General features: G+C 37.0%; 1 protein-coding gene across 1 annotated transcript in view; it reads right to left on the bottom strand.

Moving 5' to 3' along the window:
• Window positions 1-223: 223 nt before the first annotated feature.
• Window positions 224-18615, bottom strand: part of LOC131042479 (uncharacterized) — a 34561-nt gene continuing 16169 nt past the window's right edge. The window contains exons 2-7 of the mRNA XM_057975779.2: window positions 3052-3114; window positions 2801-2880; window positions 1819-1927; window positions 1432-1591; window positions 1118-1281; window positions 224-971 (exon numbers count right to left, since the gene is read on the bottom strand). Coding sequence (XP_057831762.2) covers window positions 609-971; window positions 1118-1281; window positions 1432-1591; window positions 1819-1927; window positions 2801-2880; window positions 3052-3114 — 939 coding nt within the window. The 3' untranslated portion in view covers window positions 224-608. The remainder of the gene's footprint in view (window positions 972-1117; window positions 1282-1431; window positions 1592-1818; window positions 1928-2800; window positions 2881-3051; window positions 3115-18615) is intronic.

Below are 18615 nucleotides of genomic sequence, written 5' to 3'. Positions count from 1 at the left end.
AGGCAGAGTAGGCATTCTAATAATTTCTTGATTGTTAATTCATCACCCATGGTGACATGAATAGCTCTACTTAGTGTGATTGGTAATGAAACACATAAAATTGGATCTTCGTTGCATCACTGGGTCAAACAAAAAGCACATACAAGACAACAAGAAATTATGAATGACAATGATAGAATGCAATATCCTACTGTATTTTGTCTAGGAGATCCACGCACCAAAAGAGTCAATAAGCTCTACTTCAACTGCTTCTATGCCAAACCAAGGTTGTTAAATTACAAGGACTGAAATACAGATATCTGAAGAGGTAAGAAGTGGCATCTACCGTTGTAGTAGAAAATCAATGGTCACCTCTTAGTAACAATACCCTAAAGCAAAACAAAAACTTGAGTCAATGAAACTTCTTCTGGTATCTGGAAGCCTCAATTGAAATTGACATTTTTTAAAAGTTAGAATGAAATGATGAACTTGCTAAATATGAACACAATAAGGATCACACTACATTCACACTTGCTTGAGACAGCCTCTCAATAACTATGACATTCACATTCACATTACATCTAAAGGGATTCTTTATACTTAAGACAATGCTATCTATGCCCATCCAATCATCTGCGCTTTACTACTACTAAAGACCCCCTTGGACCAGAAAGAGAACCAGAAGTTGTTTGAGACACTGAAGATGGCTTAAACTTTCCACAGAGAGAAGAATGAGCCCCTACTGCATCAATTTTTCTCCTCTTTGCAATAAGATCAAGTCGCTTGTCTGTGGCCTTTGATGCAGAGGAATTGGAGAATATTGAAGACGAATAAATAGCAGCCCTCTTGTTCTTCCGATTCACATCAAATTTTGGGGCAAATCTTATATTTGCAGCCATATCTGCATCTTGCTTGGACTCTGGAAGCAATCTTACGCCTAGTCCTCTTTTCCTTGCATGAGCAGTTTCTTCAGCAACACGCTTCTTTTGATTCTGAGAAAAACAAGAAATATATTAAGAATGACACCAAGCACTTGAATTATATATTTAAGACCATTAAGATTAATTTGATGTGCATGAAGAGATGAAACTATCATTATCAAAAGCAAAGACAATAATGCTATACACGGCACACTTACTCTAATTTGAGCTCTAAGGGCTTTGTTCCGAGAATAATCATCACCATGCTTAAGATCAGCAGCACGCTGGAGGCGTACTAAAAGAGGCTCAGCTTCCTTTCCTTTTTGAAGATCTTCTCCATGATGCTCTAGACGATAAAAGGGGTCTTCCAGTTTCCCCCTCTCTGCAAATAATACCTTTCAACAATCTGATCAATAATGTGATCAAGTAACACAGGTAATAGATAATATCACGAGAATTGAAGGGAAACACAGATTAATCTCTGTGCATCCCTACACCCAAAGAAAAGAGTGATATTGACGGAAAACTAGACCTTCTTCTCCAGGAAGAGCAAGAGTTTCAGCATCTTCCACATCATAGTCTTCAGTTTTTCGTTCAGCTCCACTAATTATAACATACTCACAATTCTTTGGATCAGTTTGGATTACTATTTCCTGTTTGCAGCATGCTGCCTTCATTGCAAAGTTCCATATCTGTAAACAAGCAAGAATGATGCAACATTTTAGGCTTATATTAGTAGGATACTCTCTTGCTATTTAACGCAAATTTTCTTCTCTCTGTCTCATTCCTTCTAGCAGTTTCTTCCATTAATTTGTTTTTAAGGATCTATTCTGCTTGGAGGGAGCAAAACATTTGAAGAATCCTAAATGCTGCATTTCAACTTCAAAACTAATGTAAAGATTTAAAATTTGGCATATACCTTTGTGGAATAATAATTTCCAACTTGCTTCTTTTCAGCATTGAACCGAACACCCTTTGCAATCATTGACTGGCAACCACCACACCAGATGTTGAAAGGCATCTCAAATCTGTCAAGAAATTGAAAAAATACCAAAAACGACAAGTTAGGTAAACTCGTAATATTTGCTGAAACCTCTAAAATAATTAACTGCAGATCATCAATCATATGCTCATAAAACTACCCGAAGAGCATAATCATGTGTAATACAACTTCTCGATACCAAGGCTACTCTTGTTCTAGGAACATGGTAGACCACAAAAAAGAATTCAGAGTGTCTACAACTAGCAAATGTTAATTATTCACAAGGAAACTACCAGAAGCATGAAAATATTATCAATGCTTTTCTCTATCCCAGAGCTTCACAAATGACCATATCTCGATGGACTGGAAGGGATGTGTTAATATGTCTAACTAGGTCTAGATGTAGATGGAAAAAAATTAGTCCAATATACAGTGTAATCAAAAATTGATGGCCACGGATTTCTTTTAGCTAACATGCACACAATTATTGCAGTCGATATACAAAACCGTCATATATTATCATATAGTTCACTTATACAATAAAGCCCTATCTCAGTAAATCCCATAGATACTGTTGGAACTAGAAGTATAGTTAACTAAAGTTACTTTTACAAGATAACCTGCTTCTTGTTAACAGAAGCATACTGCAAGAAGAAATGGAGATGGCAAAAAAGTTTATCCATATGGTGGACACCTTTTACAAGATAACCTCTAGAAATTCAGTTTGATAAACATGAAAAGCATAAATGTTAGATTTGGTCAATAAACGATACAAGTATTTTAGAAATAGATTAATGTGAGCTAAAGATGAAAATAAATCAGTACATGCCAAATGTCAACTGGACCCAAATTACAGCAAACCAAAAAACCAGTCATCTATCATTTAAGTTTGCACCATAAAATTAAAATAAAGATGCACCTTATGATCAAAATGCCCTGATCTAGTTTTCTTGCTCTCTCCCTCAAGGCATGCTGTCCATGAAACTTGTTTAGTGATCCCTGCCAAGGTAGAAATTTGTTAAGAGCATGGGGTATTCAGCCTCATAATCAAATCCTCCATACTTATCAAACTATTGCAAATTTAGGGGTATTGGTAGGCTATAATCTACTCTTGATTTAATTCATAAGAGAAATTAAAGAAAAAGACAAACTACTGTAATTTTTCAGTACCTGTTCTGGAGTCCATTCTGGTGGATAGTAAAAATTGTCTGCTCTGGCAGCAGCAAGAGATGACTGTAGGCACAAAAACTCCATATTAATATTTATAGATATGTGAAAACCAACACATGAGCAAAAAGTTAAATAATTTTCACTGGCAAAAAAATAATCTGTAGCAATAAATTTTGCAAACAATGCGATGGAAGAACACTCAAAACGTGCACAAAACTGAAACAATCTGAATAGACGCAGCTGTTGAGAGAATGGTGAAAAAGGAATTATTTTCAAAGCCATTCAATTTAAAAATAAAGCCATGTATAACAAGATCATTATGATTATAGCAATGGCCGAGAGCCTAATCGTAATGATGGAAATGAAGTAACCTTAAAAAACAAAGGTTACTAAGTAATATTAAGTAGGGAATCATGCCTTGTTCCTCAGGGATGCAAATGTTTCAAGGACCCAGACTTTAGTAATTAATTTAGGCCCTACAGGTTTACATTGTTACGACTTAAATTTTACTTTTACAACAATCAAATTTTTTAAAAAGATAATTATGCCGAGAGGCATCTACAATGACATCAAAATGTCCACAAACAAAAATGTCCGTAAACAAAAATCCATTTTTGTAAAAAACAATTTGACATGCAAATGACAGGTAAATGCATAAGATATGCCATGTTTCAGCTTTTGTAATGGCGTTATTTTATTACTCCAAATAAAAAAGAAGCCCCACCACTTGTCTCCAACTAGATTCACAGCTTTTTGCATGCAGGATTTTAATGGATTTGTATTCCTGGTGTTTAGTATTTTAGAAGAAGATTTATTTTTACAGATGATTCTCTTGACATATTTTACATATATTTTTTAAATAAAGTTATACTAGTTTTATAACAGCAATATTTAAGTGTTCAAATTTATTTTTTAAAATTTACATAAATATTTAATTAGAACAAGTCAAATTAGAATTTTGTCTTTCGTGTATCCTCTGCTTCTATGCTTTTTGTGACCTAAACTAAGAAAAACAAACGTTAAATCCTTGTTTGATGAAAGTTGAAGAACAAGGATTCACATTTTTGTGTATCCTTCGCTTCTACACTTCATGCAACCTAAAGTAAGAATAATAAATCGAAAATCCTTGTGGCTTGAGTAACCATAAAATTCATTTCTTGCCATGTCATTATGGGTTCTAAGTCTCACAACATGAGGATCAGGAAGAGTCTATGGGGATTCAATCAAAGATTCAGAATACAAATGTGCATCAGGTGAGGCAGCTAATTCTATTGGCAGTGCACATTTTAGTTGCCCTTCCAAATTATTAAAAAAATTTGCAAAGGGTCTCTCTTTGATAAGAATCATCTTTAAAACAATTTGCCACCGGATTGCAAGCAAATCCTACATTAACAAGGGGCACTAGGATATGGAGATATCATTTTAATCAAATTGAATTTCAAGGAAGCATCACAAGAGTTAATGCATAACTTGTTTATGTCACAGGCAAAGTTGTGAGAGTACATATGGGATTGTCACTTGAAAAGGAATTGAAAAAAATAAATTGTGGGTTATTAAAATGATCAGTCTCATACCTACCACTTTGCCATTGAGGGCTCCTACTCCTAGTACTCAAACTACCCCAAATCCACGAGTTTCAGCCCATTCTACCACTAGTGATGCTACAAACTCAGCGACAGTTATTCAAAGTGCAAAAAAGAAATGAGGCAAATGATGCCATTGGAAAATTCTCCTTTGCCAACGCCATTCAGTTCCATGTGCCTTGCTCTTCTTATTATAAGGAGCATGTTGCAAAAAATAATTAGAGCAGGACCATCACATGTGCCATTACGGGAGACAAAATCGAACACAACAATCTTGTATAAGAACACTTCCGAGATTACTATTTCTATAGAGAAAATAAAAGATACCTGGGTCACTAGAGTTTAACAAAGTTGCATGGACATGGTTACGGATACAAATACAAATATGATATCAGATACATATACAACCATTTTTTAAGACCCCCAATATGGATACGGCTGGATACATCATTGATAAAAAACAAATACACATTTATTTAACACAATTTTGTAAGTTATTAGAGGAGATTTTCATTACTTCAAAAGCAATATAGACAGATTATTGCTATATAAATAATTATAAGTTGATTTAACATTTTACAATATGCAACAATAGTAGAGTTGCATTGGAAGATAACCCAAAAAATGGGTTACTGAAATAGAAAAACATTTCATTTGTCTTTCTCATTTGGTGTAGGTTTTGTTTATAGCAAAAAAAAAAATTTAAATGCATTTATGCCACATTTTAAAAAAATCAAATCACATAGTATTCGGCATGGTTGGAAAATCAAGGTTTTTTGGGCACTTGTGGGTACAGTATTCAACGTGTATCCGGGCTGTATTGGATATGTATCTGTTTCAGATAGAGGGATACGTGTGCCCAGGGAGGGACAAAGGAGTTTTCAGCTACTCTGGAGTTTAAAAATTGCAAGGTCCAGCTGGGAAGGCAGCTAGTACTCTCTGTGTTATTACTGATGGCATTATGAGGAAGGCTGAAATGGGGTTTGTCTCTGGCCAAAACAAGCTGAGGAGAAAGATCAAGAAGCAGCAGGGGAAAGGTCAGCGGGAGATGGAGAACAATTCAGACCAAGATGACTGGAAAGACCAACTCAGGAAGCTTTCAAGGCACTGGGGACTGCTTGGTGGCCCCAATTAGTTGCTCTATTTGTGCTGGTTTGCTGGTCTATGTACCATTTTGTTTTGTTATGATGTTTTTGGCTGCTGTTTTGTCTAAGACTTATAGGCCTTGGTGCCTTTTAATGATGCTCTTGTCTAGGACTAGTTTAATTCTGTTTTTTATGTATACTAGTTTAAATGTTTTGGCCTGCATGCCTACTATGGTTATCTATACTGGTATAATCTTAAGGACTGGTAAATTTCATGGGCTTGGGTTAATTAAGACTTGAGTCTTTAAACGATGCTGTTTATAGGTTTCTGTTTCTCTTAGTGATGGCTATGATATGTTCTGATTCGGTTAAGATGTTTTTTATTGTATTCTGGGCTGCTATTTAGTGGGTTAGGGGAATTGTGCTTCTGGCTGTGCTGATGCCAATTGCTGTTTCCTGATATGTTTGCTGTACTGCCTTTGTGAGGGATCAGGGCCCTTTCCCTGTTAATATAATCAAAAACATAATCATGGATGGGTGGGCGAATATCAGTCATCGTCAACTCATCGACACTACTACCACATGTATAGAGGGCCCTTACTTCCTTATAACTGTTGATTGTTTAGCACACCACAAGGATTTTGATTTCAATTCCAAATCCTTTAAAATGCTATTGAGGAGGTTGGTCCAAAGAATTTGGTGCAAATAGTGGTAGATACAGAATATGTGTGCAAAGCAATAAGAAAACAACCTACGAAAATATTTGGTGACTCCTTGTTGTGTGCATCCCATGAATAATGCACTCAAGGACAGGCAAATCAGATGGATCAAATCAGACTAGATATGCATCATACTTCATTCTTTTGAAAAGGATACTTGCATTGCAATAGGCATTGTAACTAATAGTCATGATAGCAAAGTAGATCCCAAGGCTCGATCATAAGTCAAAGCAATGGAGGAGGGAAACTTTTCAGACTGATGCAAGACACTTTTTTGCCATCGTAACTCAAGTCTTCAGAGTTATTAGATAGGAGGACGCAAATGCACCTAGCCTTGAAGAGGTGTATGAGCGTATTGACAGTATGCTTTGCCAGATGAAGGCCATTGTACAGTGAAGACATACAGCCAATCATTCACCATCAATAGGAGAAGCTCAACACTCCCTTGCATATGGCTACCTATGCATCAAAACCCAAAGTGGTATTTGCAAAGGGTAAAATTAAACCTATACAAGATGTTGAGGTGAAGGCAGAGTTCATGAAGGCCATCAATATTTACAACTACAACCTTATTACTATAATATTAGGGTGATATTAGGCACCTTATCAGGATAATATTAGATACCTCCTCACTTGCCGCTAACTCACCCTCACACAGCTGAGTAGTTTTCTATATTCAACCCATAAGCGAGTTTATAAATCTAGTTTATTTTGGGGGACTATTTTGCCATCTCCAATTAGCAAGTGTGCACATACCTCTATCCCATAGAGGTGCACTTTTAATCTTGTACATTTGTGTAGACATCCTACAGCTTTGGAAGTGTCTCTATCTCTAAGTATCTATCCAACCATTGGAGATAGGTGTATGTTTGTACCTTAATTTGAAATCCTTGGCCGACATATTATGTATTTGACAACATTTATGTCACTTGTGGAGTCACCCGCACTAATTATCTCTACTTTTTCCCCATGTGGTTCTCATTCATGACGCTATCCATGAATGGGAGGTTCCCAACTAGTTTGGGTGGTGCACATGGAGCCATCTTGGGTTTGTAATTGACAGAAAAGTACCTTTGTGATATTCTCTCTCATCTCATTGACAATTAAAATGATCAAATTGGATGGGTACACTCTTGGTAAAAAGGTAAAAAGACCACTGCCAAGGAGAACAGTGACTGAATGATTTTGATTACCAATGTAATTTTTGATGTGTATTAAAAGCGTTCTATGATTAAATGCTAATACTGGAGATATACTAGCAGGTTACTCGTCGTTATTATGTTTGCTGATTCAATTGACTATATATACTGTCTGACTTAGAGAATGAAAGAATGATTTACATCATCTATGCTGATGCTGTTAATTTTTATTATTGTATTAACATTAGTACAAGTACTATTCTTTATACTTGTTCACACCTACATCACTGATAACTTGTTTAATATATGCATGATGAATGTTGTTAGATTTAACAAAGAAATTGCAAAATTAAATCACCCTAGAAACTAGCAGGTTACTCGTCGTTATTATGTTTGCTGATTCAATTGACTATATATACTGTCCGACTTTGAGAATGAAAGAATGATTTACATCATCTATGCTGATGCTGTTAACTTTTAATATTGTATTAACATTAGTACAAGTACTATTCTTTATACGTGTTCACACCTACATCGCAGATAACTTGTTTAATATATGCATGATGAATGTTGTTAGATTTAACAAAGAACTTGCAAAATTAAATCACCCTAGGAAAAATAACAGAAAAATGACAAACTCAAAAGCAATCAAAAGAAAATAAATACAGCATTCCAATATCTATATTCAATTAGATGCACGTAAATGAAAGGAAAGGTCTAAAGCATATAGCCTTAGAGTTTCCTAATCCAACGGGGATAAGGCAGAATACCAAAAAACAAGGGGCTGACCTCTAAGTTTCCAAATCTGAAGAAAATAAAAAAAAATAGAATCCCATACAAGAAAGGAATGACATTTACTAATTATCCTATCCTAAATAAACTTTAAATAATAAGTGCAGTAAGCAATAGGACGACACCCTTTGATGCAACTAAGGATTAAACTAGTATACCTATCTTTAGAGAAATATAGGTGAAGTATGCCGAAAGATATCATATTTGTTTATTATTCCACTTAAAAAATAATTATATTATTATGTTACAATTAATATTAATATATTATTGTATTATGATATTGTAATCAATATTATTTTTATTATTAAGATATTACTATATTTTTATATTTATATTAAACTCTTCACCAAAGCAAAAAAATCTATTAAGACTAATTATTATTATTATATTATCATATCTTTATATTATTATTATAATATAATTTTGACGATGTTAACTATTAGTATGATGGAGATAAATAGAATTGATTAATAGTTAAACTCAGAGTGAGTGGTAGTTGAGAGGTTAAAACGATTAAAATATTTTTCATGCATTTATTTTAATTTAGGTTATTTAAAGTTATTTAAATTATTTTTATTTAAGCAATAGTAAAACTAATTGTAATTATGACGTGTCATGTCAATTTTAATCATAGGGGGTTTTTAATCACGCATATCTATCAATCCATTATGTGAGTATTAATACGCTGGAATAGTAAAACTAATTGTAATTATGATGAGTGTCATACAATATGACGAGTGTCAATTTTAATCATGGGGGGTTTTTAATCACGCATATCTATCAATTCATCATGTGAGTATTAATACGCCTTTCGGCGTAAAAATGGGTCCTTGCAAGACAAGCCATGTTGAGTACTCGTGCAATCTAAGATAACCCCAGTGTACAAGAGTGTGTACCTGCCTAGAAGTAAAAAAGAGAAAAAGACGTATCAGACAAAATTCCATCCCAACTAAAGTACAAATAGGAAGACGAGATAGTCCCCCTAGAACAAATAGTGTCGTGCCCTGTAAGATAAAGCCCATGTGTACCTCCAAACAAAAGAGGGAAAATGCATATGCTAAAGATTGTATGTTGAGTTTTGTAATAGGTTCCTTTGCAACAAATAATGCATCTTCCTTTCAGAATGAACCCCAAACTATCGAACTATTGAATTTCCACATAAATGTTGGAGTGTAGAAAGGAATAAGGATGTATGGTTCTAGAAGCTTCTCATGTGTCTTGATGCCAATGTTGAACTGTAATTGTGTCATACAAGATTCAAGAATAGTGGCAATGCTCTACAACATCAACTAATGTTAATCATGATGTGCCAAGATAGTAGCATGATGTAGTGGAGACAAAATAGGAGGATCAAAAATAAAATATGAGACTCCGTGTAAGCTGTCGTCAAATAGATGACGAATCTGAATGTGAATCAAATAGACAGAATAGGAAGAACAAAAATAAAATATGTGAATTTGTGATTGTAAACAAATGATATTGGATAAATAGATATCTCAATGATAAAGAAGACAAGTGTGAACATGTTGAAGAGAATCCATAGTAGAATGTGAGAAGTCAGTATCTCTACCAATGTTGCAAATGAAGGTGGTAGAAACACCACCAATGTTGATGGTGTAGAGGGAGAAAAAAACAAGAGAAGTCTTATTGTCATCAAAATAGTTGAGACGAGAGGTCTCATTGTTATCAAAAAAGTTGAGACTTACTCAATGAGCAAGCTCCTCTTTAGTATCATTATCATATGCAAGATTCTTAGAATCATCAAGGGTGGGAAGTATGTCCATCGCAAGATCCTCTAGGAATGAAGGATTATTGGGATCTCCATACATGTCCCAAAGTATGGTCCAAAGAGTACAAACGTGCTCTATATGTGACAAATCCCACAATTTGTGGTTGCCACCACTAAGACCCAATTAATCCTAGGATATGATCGTTTCTATGTCTCCATACCTAGTTCTACTAATAAGTACCTGGTTCAAGAACAAGCCCATATTGTTGGGACAAGAAAGGAATCCATTAGCAATGCTTCAAGATATTGTCTCGCCGAGACTTATAGTTCTCTTTTTCAAAGGTAATGATAGAGAGATAATTTGCTATGTTCTTTGAGAACACATCCCCTGTAGAACACAAGATGCCACTGAGGGGGGGGGGGGGGGGGGGGGGGTGAATCATTAGTTTCCAAACTTAACCCTTTTAATCCTAAAAGTGATTACCGGTTAACATATCAAAGACCAAGAAGACATACCAATGAGATAAGGAAGGAGAACATTATGCAAGCACACACTAGGATACATCACACGACACCGGATATATGAGGAAACCCCAATATGGGAAAAACCTCGGTGAGAAATGTTGCTGGAGTCTACAGCTCCAATCCAAACTCACAAATAAAACTGAATACAAAGTTTAGGGCACCAACCCAAGGAGCACCAACCCCTGATTTTAGGCCACCAACCCAAGGAGCACCAACCCCTGCACCAAGCACCAACTCAATGATTACAATAACTGTAAACAATACATTAGTAATAACCTTGTTACAAATGTGTTTTGTAACTCTCACAAATATCTCTTCACTGGTTCACCTTTGCTCTGTTCTCTGTCGGTTCTCCACTCAAATTGTTCCTGTTGTTCTTCCCTCTCTGCTGCAACCTTACCGGTTCAGACACCGTCAGTTAAATGAACTGACAAACACTGTAACTGCTTCACCGATTACCTCAACCCTTACCAATTGAAACTCTTTCTCCCACTTTGCCTTTGCTCTACCTTGTTGAATCTCCTCATACACTTACTCTACACTGCTTCACTCTCTATTGCCTTCTCACAGTTCTAACACTACCTGTTGAATTATCTGTTAGTTTCTATGACAACTCACTGGTCACTTTAACCTCACCAGTTAAACCCTCTTACCGGTTCTACTCAGCTTCCTCAATATTCTGCAATAGACTCTCCAACTGATTGACTCTCTGTTTGCACTCACTTCACCGGCGTCATTCTCTCATCCAGCAACAAGCAAATCAGGTCTTTTGTCAGCATATTTATATCCAAGTATTCCCACCAAAATGCAACTTCAAACTTTGGCGCGCTAGGATTCCTTCCACCGACCATGGACAGTATCAAATCATATCTGATTTGCATGGGGATTGACAACCTGCAAGCAATCAAACATCACCGCCAATCTCAATGCTTCCAATACATGTTTGCTCTACTTAGCAACCTGCGACCTGTCTGTCGGCTTTGCTTTCTTGATCAATCACCATATATGAATTCGTGGTCCCCTTCACCAAATCCGATCTGCACCTCGATAACCTACAACAATCGTTGCATCACAGATCTTTGCCATTTGGTCTGCTTCGAGCCGCAAACCCCTGCACTCTACCTGTGATTCACGCAGTCGACATTAATGTCGCCCAACTCACCAACGCATTGTTTATCCTCCACTGCACGTACACCACCTGTGTCCTACGTGTCATCATCATCGGCATCCACCTCTGCTCAGGCCACTGTGTTGGTTTAAGCTCAGTCACCGACCAACATACTACCGGTGTTCATCTACCGGTTCAACTTACCTTGTCGGTTATACACTAGCGGTCAACCTTCAAACCATGCAATCACTTATTCTGTCGGTGGGATACATTAGCTCAGTCACCAAACATGTCAATCCTCGGCATACATCCAAAGTGAGTCATCATGCACATCTCCATCTGATGAGAGCTTTCCACCTTTGCCTCTTTGGTCTCATTGGTTGACATCCTTATCAGTTGACTACACTTCAATAATCTCCAATGCAGACCTTCTAGCATACCGGTAGATATGTTTACCGGTTGACATTACTCCTGTCTACATACCGGTAACATCCTTGATGATACCATGCCATCAATCTTCAACTGTCTCCATCTGCATTCCAGTTGCACTCTTTGTCTGCAATACTAAACCTTTCCTTCTTCATTAGCCCGGACATCATCTCAACTGATTTGTCAAAGTGACAAACTGATCACAACTGATTCTTCCTCTTCTGTCCTGGTAGCTCATCATGCTTTCACTTGTTGAACCGGTGCATATCTCTGATTTCATGCACCTGAGGCATCCTCATGTTCCACTATGGTCATCCGGTATAAGTCTTCAACCACCTGCCTTTAACTTCTTTGACTGTCTTATCCCGAAGGGTTATAATGCATTTTATGCATGTTGGGAGATAAGCTAAGTATTACCACTTACCGGTGGGAGTGGATCTTTGTCACTTGTTGACCACCATCTGATAGGAACCGGTTGCCAAAACATTGCTTTCTTTGCTTCCGGTATAGCACTGATATGACTTAGGTGACATTGAGCAGATACATCTACAATCAAGCACATAACCCGGTAGACATCCCCTTTGTCTACCTTACTATCTTGCAACAGCCCAAACATTGTCGGTCATATCTTCATCCTGTGATGACATCCTCATCCGGTGGGAGTCATGTTGTATGACATCCAACAGCTTACCAATTGCCTGCACATTCTTCATTAGATCAACCTTGCTTTCTTACCGGTCACATGCTTACCGATTAGCAACAACATACTGCCAGCACATCACTCACCTGTTGTCATTCCATACCGGTCTCCAATCCTTTCTCACCTGTTAACTTCATCTTGTAACATACCAGTTGACATCAATGACACCATTACCTATTGACATCAATGACAACACAATGCCAACATTGGCTACCAAAAAAGACCCCATCCACCATAATAGGTAACATGGGGATGGCTAGGCAACTTCCCCACCTTGTCCCCTCCATACCGGTCTCCAATCCTTTCTCACCGGTTAACTCCATCTTGTAACATACCAGTTGACATCATTGACACCATTACCTATTGATATCAATGACAACACAATGCCAACATCGGCTACCAAAAAAGACCCCATCCACCATAATAGGTAACATGGGGATGGCTAGGCAACTTCCCCACTCTGTCCCCTACTTTGCCAAAAAAAAAGGAAACATCCCTAGTAATTCAACTTTATAGGGGGTACAAATCCCTAGCCATTCCCTGTGGCCAAGGCACTTTATCAGCAAATTTTTTATTTACAAACAATTTTTTTGAAAAAAAAGGGGGGATAGTTTAACCCACAAGAACCCCCACCAACCCTTTAAACCAAACTTGAACCTAAAATAACTCTAAAAACAACTAAAAACAAAGCAGCAGCTCATTTTGACATTGTCCGATTTGTGAAGAAGAGAGAGAGAGAAAGAGCAACAATAAGAAGAGGCCAACAGCAGTGGGAGGAAGGTGATAGAGCATCAAATCCACGTCATTTTAGATAAGTTTACCATCCATTATTCATTTGTTCAAATTCCTTTGAATTTTTATTTTATTTTTTAAAGTTCGAAACACTTGTAGATAGTTTGTTTATTTTCTGTTCTATGTCCACTTACAGTTGTGTTTTGAATTTTCAACCCAAAAAACAATGAGCAACAATAAGGATACTGAGAGTGAAGACACTGAAATTCAACAAAGAACTGGAAAATCATAGGAACATTGATGGGGGTTCTTCTGGGAGTGGGAGTGATAAAAGGACTATGAATTCGAATAACCCATTTGAATGCCCTTCTAAGCTCCTCAAACAATATCCGAAAGGCCCATTTACTCCCAAAAACCTCTTCTATTATTTGCTAAACACGTAGACAAAGACAACAAAAAAGTTCAAAAGGGAGTAGTGTATGGTTGTCATTTGTGCAAGAAAGACTATAGGGCCAGCTATACAAGAATTCATTCTCATCTTTTGTGTGTTAGTGTACCAAGGATAAAAAGTTGTGAGAAAACAACCCTAGCTGAAAAAGTTGAGATTACTTGGTTGTGTTGTGCTGTGCACACACTCCCTGTCTCCAATAGGGACCCCTTCCTTTTTGCCTTTCCGATATGAAAGAGTTGAAACTCATAGAGTTCATAAGATGAAACAGGTTTGCAGGTAGGAATGGCTTGCTATGGTTGTTTGGTAGATAGAGGAATTTTACTGAATTAACTACAGAGCACCCTATCTCCCATGACTCTTGTAGAGGAACCCAATGGCACACCTCCCCAAATCTAAGAGTAGGGGTAAGAATCAATCCCCAAAATTGGCCACATGTAAAGGAATATAAGGGCATGATGAGGGAATCACGAATTAAAGTTCAAGCCAATAATGAAAGACTCTGAATGTGATAAAGATTTTCTGATTTAGCCTAGGGAGGAATGTTGAAAATGAAGTGGATCAGATCTGGTGACAGTCCTATCATGGAAGAATACACTTTATTCCTAAAGTGGTCCCAAATGCCTAAGAAAACACCAAAGTTCATCCTAAACCTCTTCAATTTCGGCTCTAGCAAGTAGAAAGTCAGATTATGTCTTTTCCCAATCCCCTTGAAAATGCCAAAGAAAACTCTGAAGTTCATCCTTTCACTTCAAAATTTTGGCATATTCATCAAATCTGATTGGGCCTTGTTCCAAACAGGTTGGAAATGCTGAAATTTATACCGAAGTTCATGTAATCCCCTCCAAACTTCGGTGTTTGCAGAAGGAAAAGGGATGAGCTTTAATCTCTTTTTACCTTCCCACCACCGAACTTCAATCCAAGTTTTCAGAACTAGCTAATGAAAAGGTCAAAGCCTAGGGCATTTTCAAATTTGAGATGATAGCAATCCTTGTTTGCAAAACTTTTGGCATTCCAAGGCAAGATTTAGGCCGAAAGTCATCCATGACCCTCCAAACTTCAGCATTTTCATCCTAAATCTTGTTCCTAAAGGTATTTCCTGAGCCGAACTTTAGGCCGAATTCTTGATTAACCTCCTTTAAACTTCAGTGTTTTCGATGAACGTTGGAATAAGCCTTGTTCCCATGGTACTTCCCTATGCCAAACTTTTGGCTGAACTTTTGGCCATGTCTCCTAAGTTTGGCATTTTCATGCTCAATCAGACTATGCCTTATTCCCATAGCCCCGAACTTTGCACAAACTCTCCAAATTTAGTGCAAGGGTGTCGAATCTGGTTTGGCCTTATCCAATAGGACTTCCTTGTGCCAACTTTGATCATTGGCTCTTCCCGGATCACTTTCGCAAAGCTAAAAGGACCCTTTTAGACACGATTGCAAAGTAGTATCCAAATGTTGCATCACAAAGGGGTTGATCAATTTAAGTTCCTTCGGGGAATGAGTGAAAGGGTGAGCGATAACGAGCATTGCAAGGGACAAATATTCAATGAACAGTGAATGAATTACTAAAGAAAATGATGATTGATCTTTAACTTATGTGTTCATGTGTTCATGCAGGATCAAGAGCTCAAAGGAGGCTTGGGACAAAGTAGGCTCTACAACACTACAATCCGGAGCACCAACAGAGGAAGGGACCATACAAAGAAACCAAGGGTCCATGCAACTCAAATGGCATTTCCTGAATATGCTAGAAGAATTTCCATAGTAAAAGAGGAATAATTCCATGTGAGCACCCTTAAGATGTCAATGAACAAGCAACACAGACAAAGTAAGAGGGGTTGGATGAGCAAGGACCACCACCACCACCAAGGCAACAAGATGAAAGCCAGGGCATAAGATTAAAGGTAGGATCACAGAGCAATGTGCTGCAAGGCCAATTTGTGATATTCCCAAAATTCTGGAAAACGGTTGCAGGAAACAAAATGCTGCAAGAGCATGCAAAAACAAAAAATGAACAACTAGAGATGACAAAAAATAAATTTACTGTAATAGCAATTATTTTATTGTAAAATGACTACTTGTTGGCCCAATTTAATGCAATTCAAAAAGGGGCACAAGTTAGTTATTTCCCAGCTACCATATTGTGCCTAAAACCCCAGGAACTTTTGTCTTCTAGTAGAATTAATTGAAAACGGGTGAGGGTAGCTGAAAAGGTAGTTGGAAGTTGCTGAAACCATTAACCAAAAGCTGTCAAGGTTTCTAGAAGGCAGAGCAGAGCCATTGGATGGATTGAATCCTGGCCATTGATTCAAAATGTAAAAAACTATAAAAGGCCAAAGCCTCTCATTGTAATGGGTTAGAAGTGTTAAACAGTTAGAATTTTTGAAGCTAGCAAGTTAGAAGTAGCTGTAATTAGAAGTGGAATTAGAATAGAATGGGAATTGTTGGACGGGAATTGTTGTAAAAGTAGTTAAAACAAATGAAAAAAGCATTGAAGCATGGTGTTTTGCCATTTGCCCTAACCTGTTTGCATGGTTTCTTTTCTTCAAGTTAGTCAGTGTTCAGTGATATTAATAGTGAAGTGTGAGGGTATTTAATTTGATTTCAGGTTCATACCATTGGAGGCTTGCTGACTATAGGTCTTTGTGCATGGCTAGTTTGAACCTATTCTTGCTCTTAGTTTAACTGTGAGTGTTTGTTTTGGATTGAGCCAGAATTGGGTATCTAAATGAATGTTTGTGGTCTGAAAATCTTTAATTCCCTTTGGAGAGTGCACTATTCCTGTGGAGTTGTGAGTTTATCTCTGGCTGAGCACTAACTAGTTTTATTTGAAATCTGTCTATCTGCAGCATCAACCATTCATATCATTGTCCTTAGGATCTCTAAACTCTGTCCCTTTGCCTTTTCTTTTCCCCATTTCGAGAAGTAAAGCATTGCCAGATTGCTATACTAGATGCAAACCAGCTTGTCAAATACATAAGTCCCCTCGTGATTACCAGCAAAACACATTGACACTGAGTTATCCTTAGCAAGTCCAGACCTGACCTTGGAACCTTGAAGTCGTCTCCTATGATCAATCCAAATAGCATTAGAGATCCTTATTCAAGAGAAAGTAGGATGTACTCTATGGATTTTACTCTACGTTGACGAAAGTGCTACACAATTCCCCATCAACAAGCTGCACATGGAAGGGGAGGCAAGAGATAAAAGAATTCGAATGGAGACTATGCAACCTAGTGTATCACTACTTGCCCAAACCATAGATGTTGGAAGTCAAAAGAGAGAGTGTTCTACTTCTATCAAGGAAAATAAAAGAATTACCATTTTTATAGGGTTGTTTAACGCACACTCATGAGAGGTGGCCAAGTCTTCCATTGCTAAATTTTTCTATGCCCAATGCCATACCATTTCATGTGGCACATTCTCCCTACTTCAAACAAATTTTCAAAGATGTAATTGTTGTTGATGTTTCATTTGGTTCAGTAGAGAACATAAGCTACGCATCACCCTCCTTGATTGAAAATATTCTACAGTCAATGTGTTGATGGAAAAAATAAAGTAAACGTGGATAAGGGATGGCTGCTCTATCATCGTGGATGGGTCGAACATTCTTATAATAATTGTCACATGTTTCGCTGGCTCTTATTTTCTTAAAGCTATTGATTGTCCAAGGAAGATAATGAATGAAAATTTCTAATTTCCGATTTTGAAGCATACCATAGAAGAGGTTGGGTCTTTGATGTTGTATAAGTTACAATCAATTCAACTCATGTATGTAAGTTAGTTGGCTTGGTGAAGGGTGCTTACAAGCACATTTTCTAGACCCCACATTGTGTTTATGCATTGCAAGACATTGGGAAGATATATCAGGTGAAGGCAATGGTGGAAGAAACTAAAAACATACAAATGTTCATTTGAAACCATCACACCTCACTTGCTTTGTTCAAAGACATTTTCAATGAATTCCTCGAGCTCATGGATTCTAGATATACTAGCTGCTTCAGTTAGTTAAAGGGCATGGTTAAACTGAGATAACCTCTACAAATAATGGTGGCTAATTCAAAGTGCACACCTAAGTGCGCCGCAATGAAATAAGAAATTGTTGATTTAATTATTAAACTTTTTAAAATTTTATTGTTAATATTTTCTAGCTCATAAATTATTTTAATAATGTTTCTAACCCTTAAATTACTTTATTAATGTTTTTAATTTGTAAAAAGTTGATTTCTTAATATTTCTAGCTCATAAATTATTTTTGTTCTTTGTAATAGCATTCACTCTTTGTCGTAGTGTCTCCTTCATCACACCTATTGCATAAATCATAAGGTATGTTGATATAGACACTCCTAGCCATGGAGAGATTTATGAGACATTTAAAGGCATGCTTGTGCAAATGAAACAAGCCATTCGTATTAATGATCCTACTTTGAGATTTTATGAGAAGCATATTAGGCCCATTGTGATGCAGTGTCAAGATACTATGAACACCCACTTCATATGCTAGCTTATGCTCTAAATCCCAAATGGTATGTAGCTAAGCCAAGAAAAGTGCCTCAATCTCATAATGAAGTGGTGAAAA

This window comes from Cryptomeria japonica, chromosome 1 (assembly GCF_030272615.1).
Source record: "Cryptomeria japonica chromosome 1, Sugi_1.0, whole genome shotgun sequence".
Taxonomy (NCBI): Eukaryota; Viridiplantae; Streptophyta; class Pinopsida; order Cupressales; family Cupressaceae; genus Cryptomeria; species Cryptomeria japonica.
The sequence above is the reverse complement of the archived record's forward strand: the minus strand, read 5'-3'. Positions and strand labels throughout refer to the sequence as shown.